This window comes from Podarcis erhardii (assembly GCF_964252035.2).
Source record: "Podarcis erhardii genome assembly, chromosome: 1".
Classification (NCBI taxonomy): Eukaryota; Metazoa; Chordata; class Lepidosauria; order Squamata; family Lacertidae; genus Podarcis; species Podarcis erhardii.
In genome coordinates, this window is record NC_138497.1 from 85,789,461 (window position 1) to 85,804,938 (window position 15,478).

General features: G+C 41.4%; 1 protein-coding gene across 1 annotated transcript in view; it reads left to right on the forward strand.

Annotated features, from left to right (window-relative positions):
* The first annotated feature begins 5,099 nt into the window (after nt 1–5,099).
* Nucleotides 5,100–15,478, forward strand: part of NUP160 (nucleoporin 160) — a 30,482-nt gene continuing 20,103 nt past the window's right edge. The window contains exons 1-14 of the mRNA XM_081879297.1: nt 5,100–5,226; nt 5,364–5,472; nt 6,763–6,973; nt 7,951–8,173; nt 8,558–8,642; nt 9,704–9,818; nt 10,124–10,282; nt 11,184–11,261; nt 11,651–11,748; nt 12,665–12,749; nt 13,476–13,544; nt 13,842–13,925; nt 14,282–14,452; nt 14,932–15,031. Coding sequence (XP_081735423.1) covers nt 5,124–5,226; nt 5,364–5,472; nt 6,763–6,973; nt 7,951–8,173; nt 8,558–8,642; nt 9,704–9,818; nt 10,124–10,282; nt 11,184–11,261; nt 11,651–11,748; nt 12,665–12,749; nt 13,476–13,544; nt 13,842–13,925; nt 14,282–14,452; nt 14,932–15,031 — 1,690 coding nt within the window. The 5' untranslated portion in view covers nt 5,100–5,123. The remainder of the gene's footprint in view (nt 5,227–5,363; nt 5,473–6,762; nt 6,974–7,950; nt 8,174–8,557; nt 8,643–9,703; nt 9,819–10,123; nt 10,283–11,183; nt 11,262–11,650; nt 11,749–12,664; nt 12,750–13,475; nt 13,545–13,841; nt 13,926–14,281; nt 14,453–14,931; nt 15,032–15,478) is intronic.

Below are 15,478 nucleotides of genomic sequence, written 5' to 3' on the forward strand. Positions count from 1 at the left end.
ACCATGACACTATATGATTGCATGTGGAATTATTTGAGCCAAAATAGGATGCTTGATGCCTTTTTTAAAGCTTGACTGAGTTTTCATGCGCATGTAACAAGCTGTAATCTACAGAGCTGCAAACTACCTAAATGTACAGTAATGGCAAATATGCCAGGAAGGCAAATATATCTTCCAGATACCCAAAACATGACCCAAAATACAACCAACCAGACACAAGTTGCAGCATTGTAGGTGTCAGGCACCCATAATTTCTGGATTTAGTAAGTGTTAGAATGCAATCAGTGTTTGGAGAGTTAAACTGGTAGATACACTCTTAATAGCTGGATTCATCTTCCCTTGTTCAGGCCAGCCTGATAATGGCTGAGTCATTAAACAAACAAAGACAGGGTGATGACCCATCAAGAAAGCCATAAGCAAAGCTCTGGGTTAACTAGAAGAACAAAGGCTAGTAGCATAGTTCAGGTTAGCAGTTTTTGCTTGATGTGAGTTGGAGGGAAATCGTTCCAATCTGTAAGCAGCAATGCAACAGAGAAGCAATATTAGTGGGGCGGGAGAGCTGAGAATAATGTCAATATATTTTTATGGTAAGCGTTGCAGGAGGTAGCCCAGATGATCCTTGGGGTCCCTTCTAGCTCTACCATTCTATGATATGGAGGGGGGCTCTCCCACTTCACTATATAGATGGCTGCCTAGTACAGGGTTAGGAGTGATACAATGTAGGAGTAAAGCAACAGATTAGAGACAGAGAACCCGATGGCTGGCATCCTTTAGAATCCAGGGCTGCACCTAGGATAGAAACAATAACCTCTGGGGGTGTAACGTTGTGCACCCTTCCATCATAGGCTCAGGTTGTATATGTGTGTAAATAAACCATATATCATAAATACACCACAATCTCTTCTGTGCCTCATTGTCCTAAAAGGAAACACAAACACAGGGTAAAACATGCCTGGAACTCCCTGGAATCTCACACGGCTGTGAAGTTTGCGGGTGGTGTTTAACAATGCGTTAACAGGCATGCCCCTTGGGGGAAATAGTATATCTGCCCCACCCACCCCACTAGCTTGTTCACTTCTACAGCTTCTTTTCAAGAATGTGGAGTTGTGAACCAAGATGGAAGGATATTAGGTAGGACCTGAGAGACAAAGATTAAAATCCTCCTCAGCCATGAAGATCCCTGGGCCAGTCACTGTTGCTCAGCCTAGCCTCCCTCACAGAGTTGTTGTGAGGATAAATTGGGGAGTGGAAGAACCCTGAGCTCCTTAGAGGAAAGCTAAAAGCTCACATAAATAGGTATATAACAAGCAAAAAGTTAGTAGGTGAGGGGCCCCCATTACCTGAGTATAAGCCTCCTTGAATACACATGCATAGGATTGGGCAGTGACAGGGAAGTTTCAAGAGTGGGAACCCTGATTCATAAGTGAGCATCCCTTCTCACTAGGTAGGGGGCAGGGCAGCAGGAGACAGCCTCAGACACACCATAATCTCTTCCCCCATCCACCCAATACCACCCAGGAAGAAACAGTGGCGGGGGGGGGAGAGGACTTGAAGTTAAAGAGGCAATGCAAACCCCGCTGTTTCAGATTCTGCATCTCTGAAAGTGACTTTCAGTTGGAAGGTATCTCCTGCAGCCATCAGATAACTTTATGCATGCATGCAGTGTTCATTGTTCTAGATGCATTTTGCAACAGGGAATTTCTTAGTACTGCGTCTAAGATTTCAGATTAAAACTGCAGAGTGGAAGGAAACAAGGACTTTCCAGCTACAAGGACTTCCAGCTACTCTGAAGACTGGAGAAGAGACCTCTTAAGAACATTAAGGGAGTGGACAGGGGAAGGACTAGGCCATACGAAAAATGAACATATATTTTAGCTGCAGTTCATTCATTTCCAGATTTGTATTCTTGTTATAAAAAAGTGAGCCTAGACATTCCATTGTTGCCTCCATAACCTCGGTTTAAGGTGCCATTTAGCTCCTAGCTTCCATATCTCAGTTTCTAACGCTATCTGCTTGCGCCCATTCATCAGGACCAGCAGAACGGTTGTCGGAGAGAAAAGGCTGAAATGCTGTAGGGCAAAGTATGTGTGCCATTGGCACCTCAGCTTCCCTTGTAGACCTGATTTCCTAAATTTCCCATTAGTCCAATGGATAGTCAGGCCTTGAGAAGCATGGAACTAGAAAGGGTTGGTTAGGTACAAAGATAGGCAGTGGGAAGGTTGCCTTTGCCTCTCCCTGAGGATATGTGAAATACAGGTGGGTCTGCTTAGAAGCTGTCCTGGTCCACCATTGTGTCTCTGTTCCAGCCCAGGGCCTGTTCTAGCTAGTGCCTACGTTCCCAGAAGCAGGCCTTCGTCAGCCACCTGACTGGCACAATAATGCTGCCATTCTGCATAGGAAGACAGGGTGCATTGTACAGCCACAGCCGCCTAAGAGCTGTTCATGCAGCTCTTCTGCCTGAAAGGAAGTATTGTTTGAGATGACCCAGCCCTTCAACCTCTTCCCAACACCAGGGAGGCAGAGCTGCTCCCAGCAGACAGAACAGCGCCATTCAGAGTCCTCCACATCTCCATCCCACAGCAGCTGCTGGTGGCCCTGCCCTCTTTTGGTGCTGTGAGGCCCTAGAACAACAAGGACTTAGGGAGGCAGGGCAGGCTGGACCTTGCCACTGAAAGCTGCACCTTCAGCCATGGAACACACAGCAGAAGGAAGGAGGATGAAATAATCTAAGTGCCAGCTGCTGGTTCTGTTCCCAGTTCCAGCGAGAGATTATTCTTGTCAGGACTGAGGGATTGCACTGGTTCATGGTAGTGCTGTATGGAATGTGTGTCACGCAGTTTAGGGACCACCCAGAACCAAAACCTTGTTCTGAGAAACAACTCCCAGAATAGCAGAAGATAAGCATTGGGTAAGGTGGGGAAACTGCTTTTAATTGAATTTTATAGTTATTTAATAACAAACAAGGCAACCAAAAACAAAAAACTTGTTTGCTAATTACAGGGGGTTTTATCAGCACAATATATTTCCACATGTATCATGTTGAAAAATGGAGATAACCTTGTCACAAAGTTGGATTAGTCACCAGAGGGCAAGGAGGATGTCCATTTATCAATACAGCTAATAAATGGAAACCATATACAATAGTATCAAAATGTTCCCTTTTTTGCTTTACCTTGAATAACCCCTCTATCCTGTGCGAAGCACTCAAGCAGTGCTACATGATCCCATATTTTAACATACAAACCGTGTTTTGTAGGAGGTGTATTCCCTTTCCAACAGCCTGTTAATTCTACTTGAGCCACTGCCAATAACACTGCTAGTAATTTGTTATGCTTAATTTCCTCATTAAGCTCACTTTTGATTGACTAGAGTGCCAACACTGGTCTAACTGAAGTTTTTTGCTAGTAATCTTAACCAGCTCTAAGAACGCTTCCTCTGAAAACTTGTTTGCAAAAGGACAGCTCCACCACATGTAGAATAGTGATCCTCTCTCAGCACATCCCCAACTGCATGATGGAAACACTTATTTGCCATGTAGGGCAGTTTTAGAGGAATCCTAAAAGGTGGCTTGCTGGATTCTCACAAAGATAATGTATAAACTGGGAGGGGGAGTTAGTTCACACACTATCTGATTTGCTATCTTCAAACTCTCTAAAATCATTCTTCCACACCTTCTTAATGTCATCTGTCATGCCCATTACATGCTGTTAGGGAGGATAACTTTTGGCAATAACCATGCCAATGGGAGCTATGTTGCAGGTGAACATATCCCAGGCTGGCTGCTGTTCCTGTGAACAGAGCAAACAGCAGGTTGACAGAAACACTGGCAGAAAACAATATTGGAAGAAGTGCTCTAGAACACTAATAGAACAGTAGAATGAATGGGAATCTAAATTTCTGCCTTTCTATCACCAACTGGCTGATTTACAGCACTTCCTGATTTTTATACCGCTGTCATGTAGATTTCTCAGAAATGTTCCTAAAAACATAGGATTACCAAGGATACAGAGGTCACACCTAAGATGTATTAGAAAGCCAATATATCCTGCTGAACATATTTAGCAACAGGCTTTGTCCTTAATGCTCAGTCACAGCAAACATGGGGAGATGGTTGTGGGGGTGGATAGGGGCAACTGTTCAGGCCCTCAGCTTTGTTGCCCCATGCCTGGCACAGACGGCCATGGCGGGCAGCACCACTGTGGGTTCAGCTCTACTGCTTCTTACCCACCCTGCAAAAATACCCTTCCTCCATCAAAACTCTCTCTTTGAATTCTAAAACATATTTGAATATTTTTTTATAAAAAAAATAACTGCTTAACTTTGGCTGGATTGTGCCCTACCATTTTGTGACCTAAATAAACTATAGCAAACTTTAGAGAGGAAATGAATGTTCCTCTTCTCTGCCGTCATAGGTAACTCAAGGGCCTCTTTTTTGCAAATGTCCTAAACTACCTGAGTTGCTCCTTTTCCTGTGTAGTTTTTTTAAAAAAATTACAGTATAACAATAAAACAACACTGAAAAGCTTATTACAGTGAGAAACTGTGATACTTCTAAGAACAATGCTTCTAAGCAGACTTGCATTGGTTACATTAAGGTGGAATACAAAAAAGGCCATAATCAGGTGTCTCGCCACATCTTGCAAATTAACATAGGGAAGCAACGGGACCCGCGTCTCCGTGAAGCCATCTGCTTGCATTTCCCCCTTCGCTAACTTACACCACTGAATTCATTTTTCATCCAAGTCTGCCTGGCTGCCACTCTTTGCCAACCTGGTTCTTCCCAGAGGTCTTGGACTACAACTCCCATCAGGCCCAGCCAGCAGATGTTTCGACAGGAAATGCAGTCCAAAATATCTGGAGGGGCGCCAGGTTGGGCAAACTTGCTCCATAAAATGCCCCTTCCCTATTGCGCCTGGTCTAACTGAAGCGCGGGCCGAGTCTAACTGGACGGGCGTCTGGCTGCGCTCCTTGCCCAGCAGTCGCTCCATCCAGCCCTTCGCAGGACAGAGTCCCCTCAGGCCACCTCTGCTTCCCATGATTCACCGCGAAAGCAGGCTCGGTTCGGCCGCGCCCCCTTCCCACTATCCCGTGATCCACTGCGGCTCCGCGCGCGGGAAGGGAAGATGGCGGCGGCTGTCGGGCTCCCGGAGCGGGGATATTTGGAGCTGGTGGGCGCTGAGCGGGGAGCGCGGCGCCGCGTTCGCGAGCTCGTGTTCAGCCTCCCAGGTAGAGGCGCCCGGCCAGGGAGCGGGCGGCGGACGTGGGTTGCTGGCCGGGTGTCATTGCTGTTGCACGCATGGTAACAGTCACGCTGCTGCTGCTGCTGCCTGGCTGACGTGCCTCCTTTGCCTTGTCCCTTGCAGGCGGCGGCTCGTCCCTCACGCCCGTTCGCTACGCCGACAGCGCCGGAGGATTCTGGTACCAAGAAAACGCACAGCTGGGGTCTGTGACCAGGAACCGCTTCATCCACTGGTGAGTGGTCCGAGGACGTGGCCTTGCTTCTGCAGCCCACCCGCCAGTCAGTGCCACGGATCGGATCCTGCCCTCTCACTCCAATGGGACAGGTTGGGAAGAGTGAAGAGGAGCTGCCCTCCGCTTCCCCTTCAGGCATCTTCTTCTGACGCCTGATCCCGTTTAGCATGTGACTAGGGTGATATACCCAAATAAACCAGATGATCTTTTTCTTTTGGTTTTGATCTGTTATTCACTAGTGAAGTGTTTTGAGCCGTTGGCTCTTCCAGAGCAGAACTAAAGCAAGCTAACAGTTTAAAATGCCTTTTTTAACCTAGTGCAGTTATGAACAGAATGGTAGGACAGCACCAATTGTAGCTCTGTGGGAGGAGAATTCTAAAGTTGGGGTGTATCCTAAGGAAAGCATGCAGAGGAAAGGTCCACAGCCAAAAATGTTAAGGCATTAAAATGAATGACAGGTGACTTGAGCAGTAATTGACAGTAATCATCGATAATAACTGTATGTGACAGCAAAATGGCCATTGAATTTGAAATTGGAGAGTTCTGTGAATGGGTACCTCAGTAGGGCATGGAAGGTTGTGTGAATTACAGTTGGGGATGCAGTTTGAAGAAACAGCTGCATGATTATGTAGGAAGTGAGAAGGACGAATTAGCAAATGAAGCAGTATTGAGGAGCAAAGGCCCACAAAATTCCTTGAACCACACTATAGAACTATTGTGTTTTACTGCTGTCTTGGTGAAATACAGGGCTAGGTCAACAGGAAGCTATGCATCTAACCATGGAGCTCAGTAGCCTCACACAATTATGTTCCCAATGTGTCTATCTCTGCCTCCTGGCAACTCCTTCAGCTGTTTGTGCCTTTTGGCACTAGGTTCATTCCCAGTCTTGTATAGTTATTCTAATATTCCCCGTTCTGGCTTTGTGAAGGGGGAGAAGATTAAAGTGATGTTGAATCTCATAGTTGTATTTTGTGTTTGTCTGCTGCAGTATTAAAATAGCTTGATTGAGATGTTTTAGTTCGATTGTGCTGTATACCTTCTTGGACTTCCAGAAGAGGAAGGGCAACCTATAGCTTTTCCTCCTTGTGTACCACTGCACACTTGTGTGCACTGCATGCTCTTTGTATGCTTTCAAAATCTAAGGCATATAGAAATACAGGTAGCACATATATCTGACTCTTGAGATTTGCTTCTTGGTGCCATTGTCTTTCCACCATGCAAATACTGGGTTGAATTGTACTCTGTAAACCTATAATTCCTATATATGTATTTACTTGTTTTCTTTTGCAGGGCTACGTCAGGTGCAACCTTGGAACTGGTAGAGGAATCCCTTGATATAAACCTTTTGAACAATGCTGTTCAGCTCAAATTTCAGAATTGTAGCCTCTTACCTGGAGGAGTACATATATTTGAGACCCAGAATAATGTTGTTATCTTGATTTCAACCAATCAGACAGTACATAGGTTGATTTTACCACACCCCACTCGGATGTATAGGAGTGTAAGTAACATCTTTTCAAAAATTCTAAGAGTGTGAATTAACACACAAGCAAATTTACAATACACAGACAACGCTATCATTTTGGATTGTGATTGCATATACTGTATAACATATTCAGTTCAGGTAATACACCAAACTATGATTTGGAGTGTCAGAAACAAGCCCCAGGCTTGTCTCTCACCTTGTGTTTAGATTCTTTCTTATTTAGTGTTAATCATAGATGATTGTGATGTCTGAACTGGAAAACTATGGCTAACCCTTGAACCCAACTCATTCATGGTGTAAGGGTTGATTCTGGTTTGAAGGGCAATCACTAACTGCAGGTTGCTGATTTGTACATATGGTTTTATAGATTCTGAACTGACCCTTTCTGGGAATGGGCTGTGAAATATTCTGTAATTTTTTTGTAATGTATTTTTTTTGGCCACATGTTTGGTTGCATTTTTTATATAGAAAATTAAAGAAAATCTAATTTTCAAATGTTTTTATTGTTGCAAATTTATGTTGAACAATTTGCTGGGTAAAATTTTGGTATGGAGCAAAACATATAGATAGTGCAAAGTAATCTTGTCTAAGATAAAATGCACTGAGAAGGGTGATAGGTCATTGACAGAGCACTTGTTGGCATGCACCAGGTCTTGGCTTAAATCCCTGGTGTCTCCCATTAAAAGAATTACAGGAGCAGATCATGTAAAAGTCCTGTTCCTGAGATCTTAGAGAGCCACCAAAATACCCAATACTGGATTAGCTGAACAGTCTGACATGGTATAAGGCAGCTTCCTATGTTCCTTTGATTGCTCTGAAGAAACTGCTTTTGTCTAATGTTTCCTTTGATACCATTTTTCAGACACTTCTAGATCATATGTTACAAGACGAATTTGAATAGAAAAGGCATTTCCTATTTGACTTTTCCATGTTCATACTTCAAATTTATATTTCTTATTGATAACTCAGCTTATTGGGGATTTTCTTAATAGGAGCTGATCACAGAAAGTCATGTACAGTCAGTTTTCACAGATGTTGGAAAAGTTCATTTAAGAGATCCTTTTAACTATTGCGTGATTCCTGCAATCCCTGGTCTGTCAACTCATTCCACTGCTTCAGCAGCTTGGCTTACCAGTGATGGAGGAGCACTTTTTGCTTTGCCATCTGCATCTGGTGGGATTTTTGTCCTTAATCTGCCACCTCACAATACTCATGGTAAGTACAGAAGCTGATATAGATAATTTATTTAAAGTTGCTTTGCATTTCAGTTATAAATCTCAGAAATTGCACATCGAATAAGAATTTAAAGGAGGTTTAAAATATTTTCTAATGTGCATAAGGCAATTGACTCCCCATATCCGCAAAACTGTTCTAATTGAGAAGTGTGTGCTGTACTAATTGATTAAACTAAGGGAACAAAGACAGCAGCAGAACCTGCTTTTGCAATTTTGGACACCGTCAATTAATGTCTCAAATCAGTAGTCATTTTGTCTTGAATGTTTCCACATGGGACTCTGAAAGATTATTCATCTGATTTAGTTACTGTTGTGCACCATATATGCATGCATTATTAATAAATCATTTTTGTTTTGTTTTTAGGAATGGTTTCAACTCTAGTCGTGGAGTTGAAACAGAGTTCAGTCATGCAGCGCTTGCTTACAGGCTGGATGCCAACAGCTATCAGGCTAGTATTTTGATGGCAAACAGAGCTCTTGAAGTCTCTACAGTAGCCAGTGGCATAGTTGGAACAGGCTTGAATGAGCACTCTGCCTGTTATTCATTGGAGGATATTTCTTTTCAGCAACCAAATGAGCTAACTAAAATCTATGGTACTTAGATTTTCAGCCAGGTCTAGAAGTGTAATTAATTCTTGGAAGTGTAATGTGCTTTTTCTTAGGTGGCTCTCTTTTCTAAACAAGCATCTTAAGTTAACCTTGAAATTGTTCCTGTCGTCTCAGATCTGGACAAAGCAAAAGGAATGAACATGTTTTGAGGGAATAAGAACCTGCAGAAGACAGTCAGCTTTTTCTTTTCCATATGAAGGCCAGGGATGCTGTTGGATTCAGTACTTCAGCTACAATTGCATGTAGCAGAGGTGTTCCAAATCTGCCCATAGTCCAGTGTTTAGAAAGTGTGTACGTTTGACTGTTTTTCACGGTTCGCTACTTTTTAGTAAGAAGGTTGCATCCTTTATATTTCCAGACATGATGGCTATTGTTCAGAGAGCCTGGGTGGCTAGTGTTAGGTTTGGAAGTAAGAAATTCTCTACTCAGCCAGGTGACTCAGCAGGTGGTCATCATTATCTCTTTGCCTAACCTATCATAGAGAAGAGTTGTGAAGAGATAATTCTGATACACTGAGGAAGTGTGGAACGGAAATCTGACAAATTCATGCCCTCAAACTTTGGAGGCTAAATGGCTGCATTGTGATTGATGGTTGCTTGGAATATTTAGAAGAGCAAATGTGGTAACTTTTATCTTGAAAGGGGTATGGTTTTATATGAAAAGGTAGTGCTTCACTATAAACCAGGAATGGGGAACCTAATCTGACTGGTGGGCCAGATTCTTATCTCCCCTATACCTCATGGCACATGTTTGACAAGGTGGGTGGTGGTATCCACCTCTCAATCATATGATGTCACCATGACATCAGGTGAAGATTTGGCACTTCTAACTTTTAAATTCTTGTAAATTGTCCTTTTTTGTTTGTTTATTATATATAAAATTTCGTTTAAATCTTTTCCAGAGGAGACCAAGGTCCTTCAGAGCTTCCTGTTAGCTTGTCTGTCCACTGTCGTGAGCATGATGCCCTCCTCTTTGCACTCTACCAGGATCATAAACTTCGAATGTGGTCTTACAAAGTGAGTGTGAAATGCTAATTTCTGATAGAATACTGTTGTCATTGCTGATGGTTGATTATTCATATGACTAATGATACTTTCCAAATGTTGGTTTTTGGCAACATGTCCCTTTGAATATGCAAGCTATATTAATTACCTTTTCTGTGGTCTGCTGTGAACATGCACAACCTTCAGATCTGTATCCTTTACTGTAAAGGAACACATGGTATCTGTCTAGTATATCAAGCTGCTGTTTCGGCAGGTGTGTTTAAAGCATTTGTCCCATTTGCAGATTGTGTTACTTATCTGGCTTCTTATCTTGGCAGGATCAAATGTGCCTGATGGTGGCTGATATGTTGGAATTTGTGCCTGTAAGTAAGGACCTAAGACTTGCTGCTGGGACTGGACACAGATTACAGCTGTCTTATTCTGAGACCCTGGGGCTTTACATTGGTGTATACTTGCATGCACCCAAACAAGGACAGGTACTTGAATTGTCTTATATTCGTAGAATTTTAATTTGCTGTTAAGTTGAGAGTCAGGGAACTACTAGGATGACCCATCAGTTTCAGAGTTTATGTGGATAAGAAAAGTTTTCTTCAATAATTTTAAACATGTTTTGTCCAGTCCTGGAAGTTTACAAAATGGCATAGCTTTTGATCCTGGATTAAAAGATCTTGCTGACAATTTCAAATGTATTTTGCTTTAAAAACGGGAAAATAATAGCTCCTTGATACTTGATAAGAAGTATTTTGATGAAGTGCTTTCAGAAGGACTTATCAAATGTATTATTCCAGGGAAGAACAATTTCTCATTTCCTTCTGTGGCAGATAAATTCATTGGTGTAGTTTTTTGGGGGGGAAACGTGGAGACTATTTTCTGGAGATGCAGCATACAGGATTGGTGCATTTCCTGTCTTGAGTCCCAAGCCCAATTTTCTGTATCACTTTTTTTAGATCTCCACGCTTTGCAAACAAGAAAGTAAGGTGAAGAAGGCTAGAGAAAAAAGGAAATGGAAAGCACTATGTAGGTGTCTTCAGAGGACAAAATTACACTTTACGTAAAGGAGTATTATGTCTCCTATGCCTTGGGCATGGAGGCATTCCATTTCAAATGCACCTGTGGTATCTCCATAGGAAACCTATTGCTCCTCCTCAGAAAGAGAAAGTCTGAAAAGTGAATTAATTGCTAAGGATGTCCTCTTCTCTACAAGTGCTAAAACAACCAACTTAAATAGCATCTGTTCAACTTGATTTTCACAGTCTAGTGCCATTACTACATCCTGAATGGTTACTGGGTATTATAATTAGAGAACCGTAATATAAGGATTGTCTAAAATAGTTTACAGTTTTATTTTCACTAATGATGGAATCATTTTTTTTGCAGTTCTGTGTCTTCCAGTTGGTCAGCACAGAGAGTCAGCGCTATAGTCTTGATCACATATCATCACTGTTTACCTCTCAGGTGGGAATGAATAAGATTTACATTAAAATGAATGTATCTGTCAAGAAACATCCACTCTGCACTGATAGGGGTCAGTAGAGTACTGTCTTCCATTCCATCTTCCATTCTATATGAGATCAAGCAACATGATGCGATGTTGGAGAGAAAGGGATGTGTGTACCTGCCTCCTGTATATCAGTTACTTCTGATCCATGGGATCTTCTGTGTGTAACCCCAGTATTTGTCTGCTAGTAATAAATTTTAAAAAAATATTAGTTTTTATAGATTCAACAAAATATAAGTTCTCTCCCTTGTACTGTTGTTATTTAGTTTCATTCTCTTGAGTATATTTAGGTTTGAAAATCATATTCATTGTTCTAATCCACTTGTTGTGTATGTTTTTAACTTAGGAGACCCTTGTTGACTTTTCCTTAACTACTGCTGAGATCTGGGCACTCTGGCATGATGATGAAAATAGAACCACTGTGAAATACATCAATTTTGAGCAGTAAGTTTTGTCCACCCCTGGTGTAACCATGAGCAGTAAATTGGGTGAGGAAAAAGTTACTTTAAGCCCTGAATCCAAATTAAAAAGGAGATTCTCTCAACATTAAGAGATAGCAGAAAGATACTTCAAAGAAATTAACTATAACCTATGCTGGCACTTCTAACAAGGATTTGATACCTATTGAGGAAGCATGGAGTTACCATATAGTTCTGCGTAAGGCGTTTCTGGATGGCTAAGGAGGTTGACAAAAGATCAGGGGAGCCATGTTTATAATACTTAGGATGGGCTGTGAGCAGCAAGCAGGCTTGCTCAAGCAGTTAGTTTCATGCTTCATACCTGTTTAAGCTAAGAGGTGGCGACACAAGGTGAAAACTGGAAAGGAGATTTCTCTGTCTCCTGGTAGACTTGGCATGTCATAGGAGTTCTTAGACTATTTGTTGAAACAGCCAGCAATTATATGTGTCAGCCATCTTGGAGAAATGGACAGAAGCTACATTGTCTGGGGATGTTGTGGTTTTGAAGGGTCATACACTGGACTGGCAAGGCCAGCATCTCAGAAACAGGAAGACTTCCCTCCATTTTGTAGGTGGGAGGAAAATGACTGGTTTTGGAAAGCTGCAGAGCTGCTGAAATATAGTTCCTTAGATATCCCACTTGGCATTGAGGGGAGGGGACGATGATAGTCTCTGTGTGTGCATACACACATGTCCATGTAGGGGAAACCTGCATCAACAAACTTTCATTCATCTGTTTTTAGTTTATAATTGTAGGTTTGTGGTGTCATGGGTCAAAAATATGGAAGATGTTGGTTATGTTTAATTGTTCATAGTTATATATATTTATTTATTCTACTTGGAAGTAATCTTTTTTGAACTATAAATGTAAAGTTGGCTAAAATGGTCCATACTTGTTTTAGCAATGTTGCAGGTCAGTGGAACCAAGTCTCTGTGCAGCCCCTGCCACCTGAAGAAGTGGATATTAGAGATGACCAGGACCCAAGGGTGAGTTCTTCAAATTAATTAATTATGAATTTGAATGGCAAAACACAGATGAGTAGCACTTGTATGAATCCCTAAAAGTATGAACATTGCATATATATGGAAAAAACAAATCTGTGTGCTCAGTTGCTAAGAAGGAAGACCAGTGAAATGATGGATCTTTGAAAGAAGGAATTATTTTTTTAAAAAATTGTTAGATTAGTAGTGTCAAACATGCATTTTGTTTGGTCTGAAGTGCAAGACTTTTGGCTTTGACTAATTGATGTGTAAATTTTGTTCTCTCTTTCTCTCTCTCTCTCTCTGTGTGTGTGTGTGTGTGTGTGTGTGTGTTTGATAATACTCTTGGTCTTCTTGTGTCCCAAAGTGTCTGAAAGCAAGATTCCTTTGGCCACCAGAGGCATGCCTTGTTTTGTTAAGTTCATTTTTTTTTTTGTTCAAAACTTTGTGTTTCAGAAATGAACAGTGCATCAATTTCTACACTTCATTTTACTCTTAGTTTCAAGGTTGATTTTTTTTTTCAAGGTTTAGGCAGCATGTGTGGACCTCTAATGTATTAACAATTTCACACAGTTAATATATAGTCACATTGGAAATTGTCATTTAAACTGAAGTTGAGCAGTTGCCAGAACATAGACATGGGACAATATTTGGACGTAGCTGTTAGTGGAAGGGAATAAAATGAATCACATGATCTGCTTGGGAAATAATTAATCATGCTGACTCTTACAGGAAACATTTACAGAGGCCATCTTCATGCCTGGACAGTTCACAAATGCGGCTTTGCTTAAAGCTTTACAGGTGAGGAAGAACATCATCATTTGTTGGGGAGTTTCTGGAAAACCATTACAACTTAAACTAACAAGTCAATTGCACAAAATGGCAAGATTGGCATTTGAGGCAGAAGGGCAGAGCACTCCTCTGCTCTGCTCTGCCAGTTCACAGCTACAGTGGTCTACTGTCAGCAGCCATCTACTTAGAACATGCTTTTTGACACTGCTTGGCATGCTGTTAGAATTCAAGTGTGAGATCTGGTAAACCCTGGCACTATGTGCTTTTAGGTTTAATGGTGAGAAACATCTTTTAATTTTCCCTTAGATATTTTCTCAAAGAGCTGAGCACCTCACAGACCTGTCCTGGGATGAGCTGAAAAAAGAAATTACTATAGCTCTGGAAAATGAGGTAAGAGTTCTGTTTAGTCTTTGCCCCTCTTGTTGCTTCAACAAGATTACCTTCATTCTTGGATTCTTATTTCATTGGTTCTTTGTAATAATTGTGCTTATATTTATGTGTTTGTTTTAAGATAGGTCAAAAAATGCTCTACTGTTGTAATGCTAGTTTTTAGGGTGGTATCCAATCCAATGAAGTACTTCTGCTAGGGTTAGGTTTTCCATGTGTGTCTCCCTAGAACAAATTATGGGGGCACATGGGGAGAGGAAAGGGAGGAAATTACCTTTAGCAGCCAACATCCTTGATTTAGCAGAACTGTTCATTTGGATAGCTAACCTTCGGTCTGTGTTTTTGTTCTTGTTTTCCAGTTCCAAGGAAATGTGACTGAGTATGAATTCTCACAAGAAGTATTTAGACAGCTGCAAATAGAATTTTGGTCAAAATTCTATACTTACTGTGTTCAGTACCAAGAAGAACTCTCACGCCCACTTGCAATTCTCTTGAATCAATGCACTAGCATGGTGTGCCTGCTTAAAAAGGTGAGAATCAGGTTAGAAAGAGGCAAATTTCAGATATTTCTTTCATAGAGCAAAATGGGCCTGTCCAACTGGCAGGCAATGACCCTAATTATTATGGTCTTAAGTTTCAAGAGCTCTCAGTAGTGTGTAATTATAATTTTATGCAATAAATGTGGCAGATATAAATTTATGTTTTACTTGTTTTACATGGGACTTTTTCCTGAGCAAATGTTGCTTAGAAATTCAGATGGTCCGTAGTTTCAATAAGGATCTGAAAATCACAGAAGCTGCTAAAAGATAGCTAGTTTGAGCTTTTCCTAAATTACAGTACACTATTTTGCCATTGTATCTTTAAATATTTATGATGCTGAGAATGTGGACTACTCTGACTATGGGCATTTTCCCCCTTCAGAATGTTCCTTTGAGCTTTCCATTGTAAGTAAATCAACTTTTTGTGGTGTTTGAAAACTAAATGATGAGTGTATCTTCTGCCCACACAGGGATACCTGTCTTTTCTTGTGCCCTGCTCCCTAATGGATCACCTTTACCTTTCACTTGATGAACAACTGATGAATGAAGTTGAGAGCACTGGCTTAGATGGTAAGAGAGAGTGAGTGCACAAACCCACTATAAGATGTTGCCGGCAGAGTAGAATTTAGAACATAATCTTTACATATTTTTTTTTAAGTGTTTTATTTTTCTGATAAATAGCCAGGGTCCAGAAAGCCACTCACATCAGGCTTGCACTACTGCAGTGGAACTTCCAAGTTCTCAAAACAAAACTTTACTTACATGGAAAATAAACTGCTTTGGTAACCCTCCTCTGTTTTAAAAGCAATTTACCATGTTAGCATGTGGAGCTTTTGCTCAAGAAGTGTAAGCATAAAGGGTCTCTGGGCTCATAGATCTAATTTCTCACCTCTTTGGATTCCTGCCCATGTTGGTTATTTTCAGTTAGTTATATCCTAGCAGGCAACAATAACCTTCGTGCGTCTCTCTCCAAGAACTTTTAAGGAATCAGTTCATGATCACTTTCCTAGAAGCACT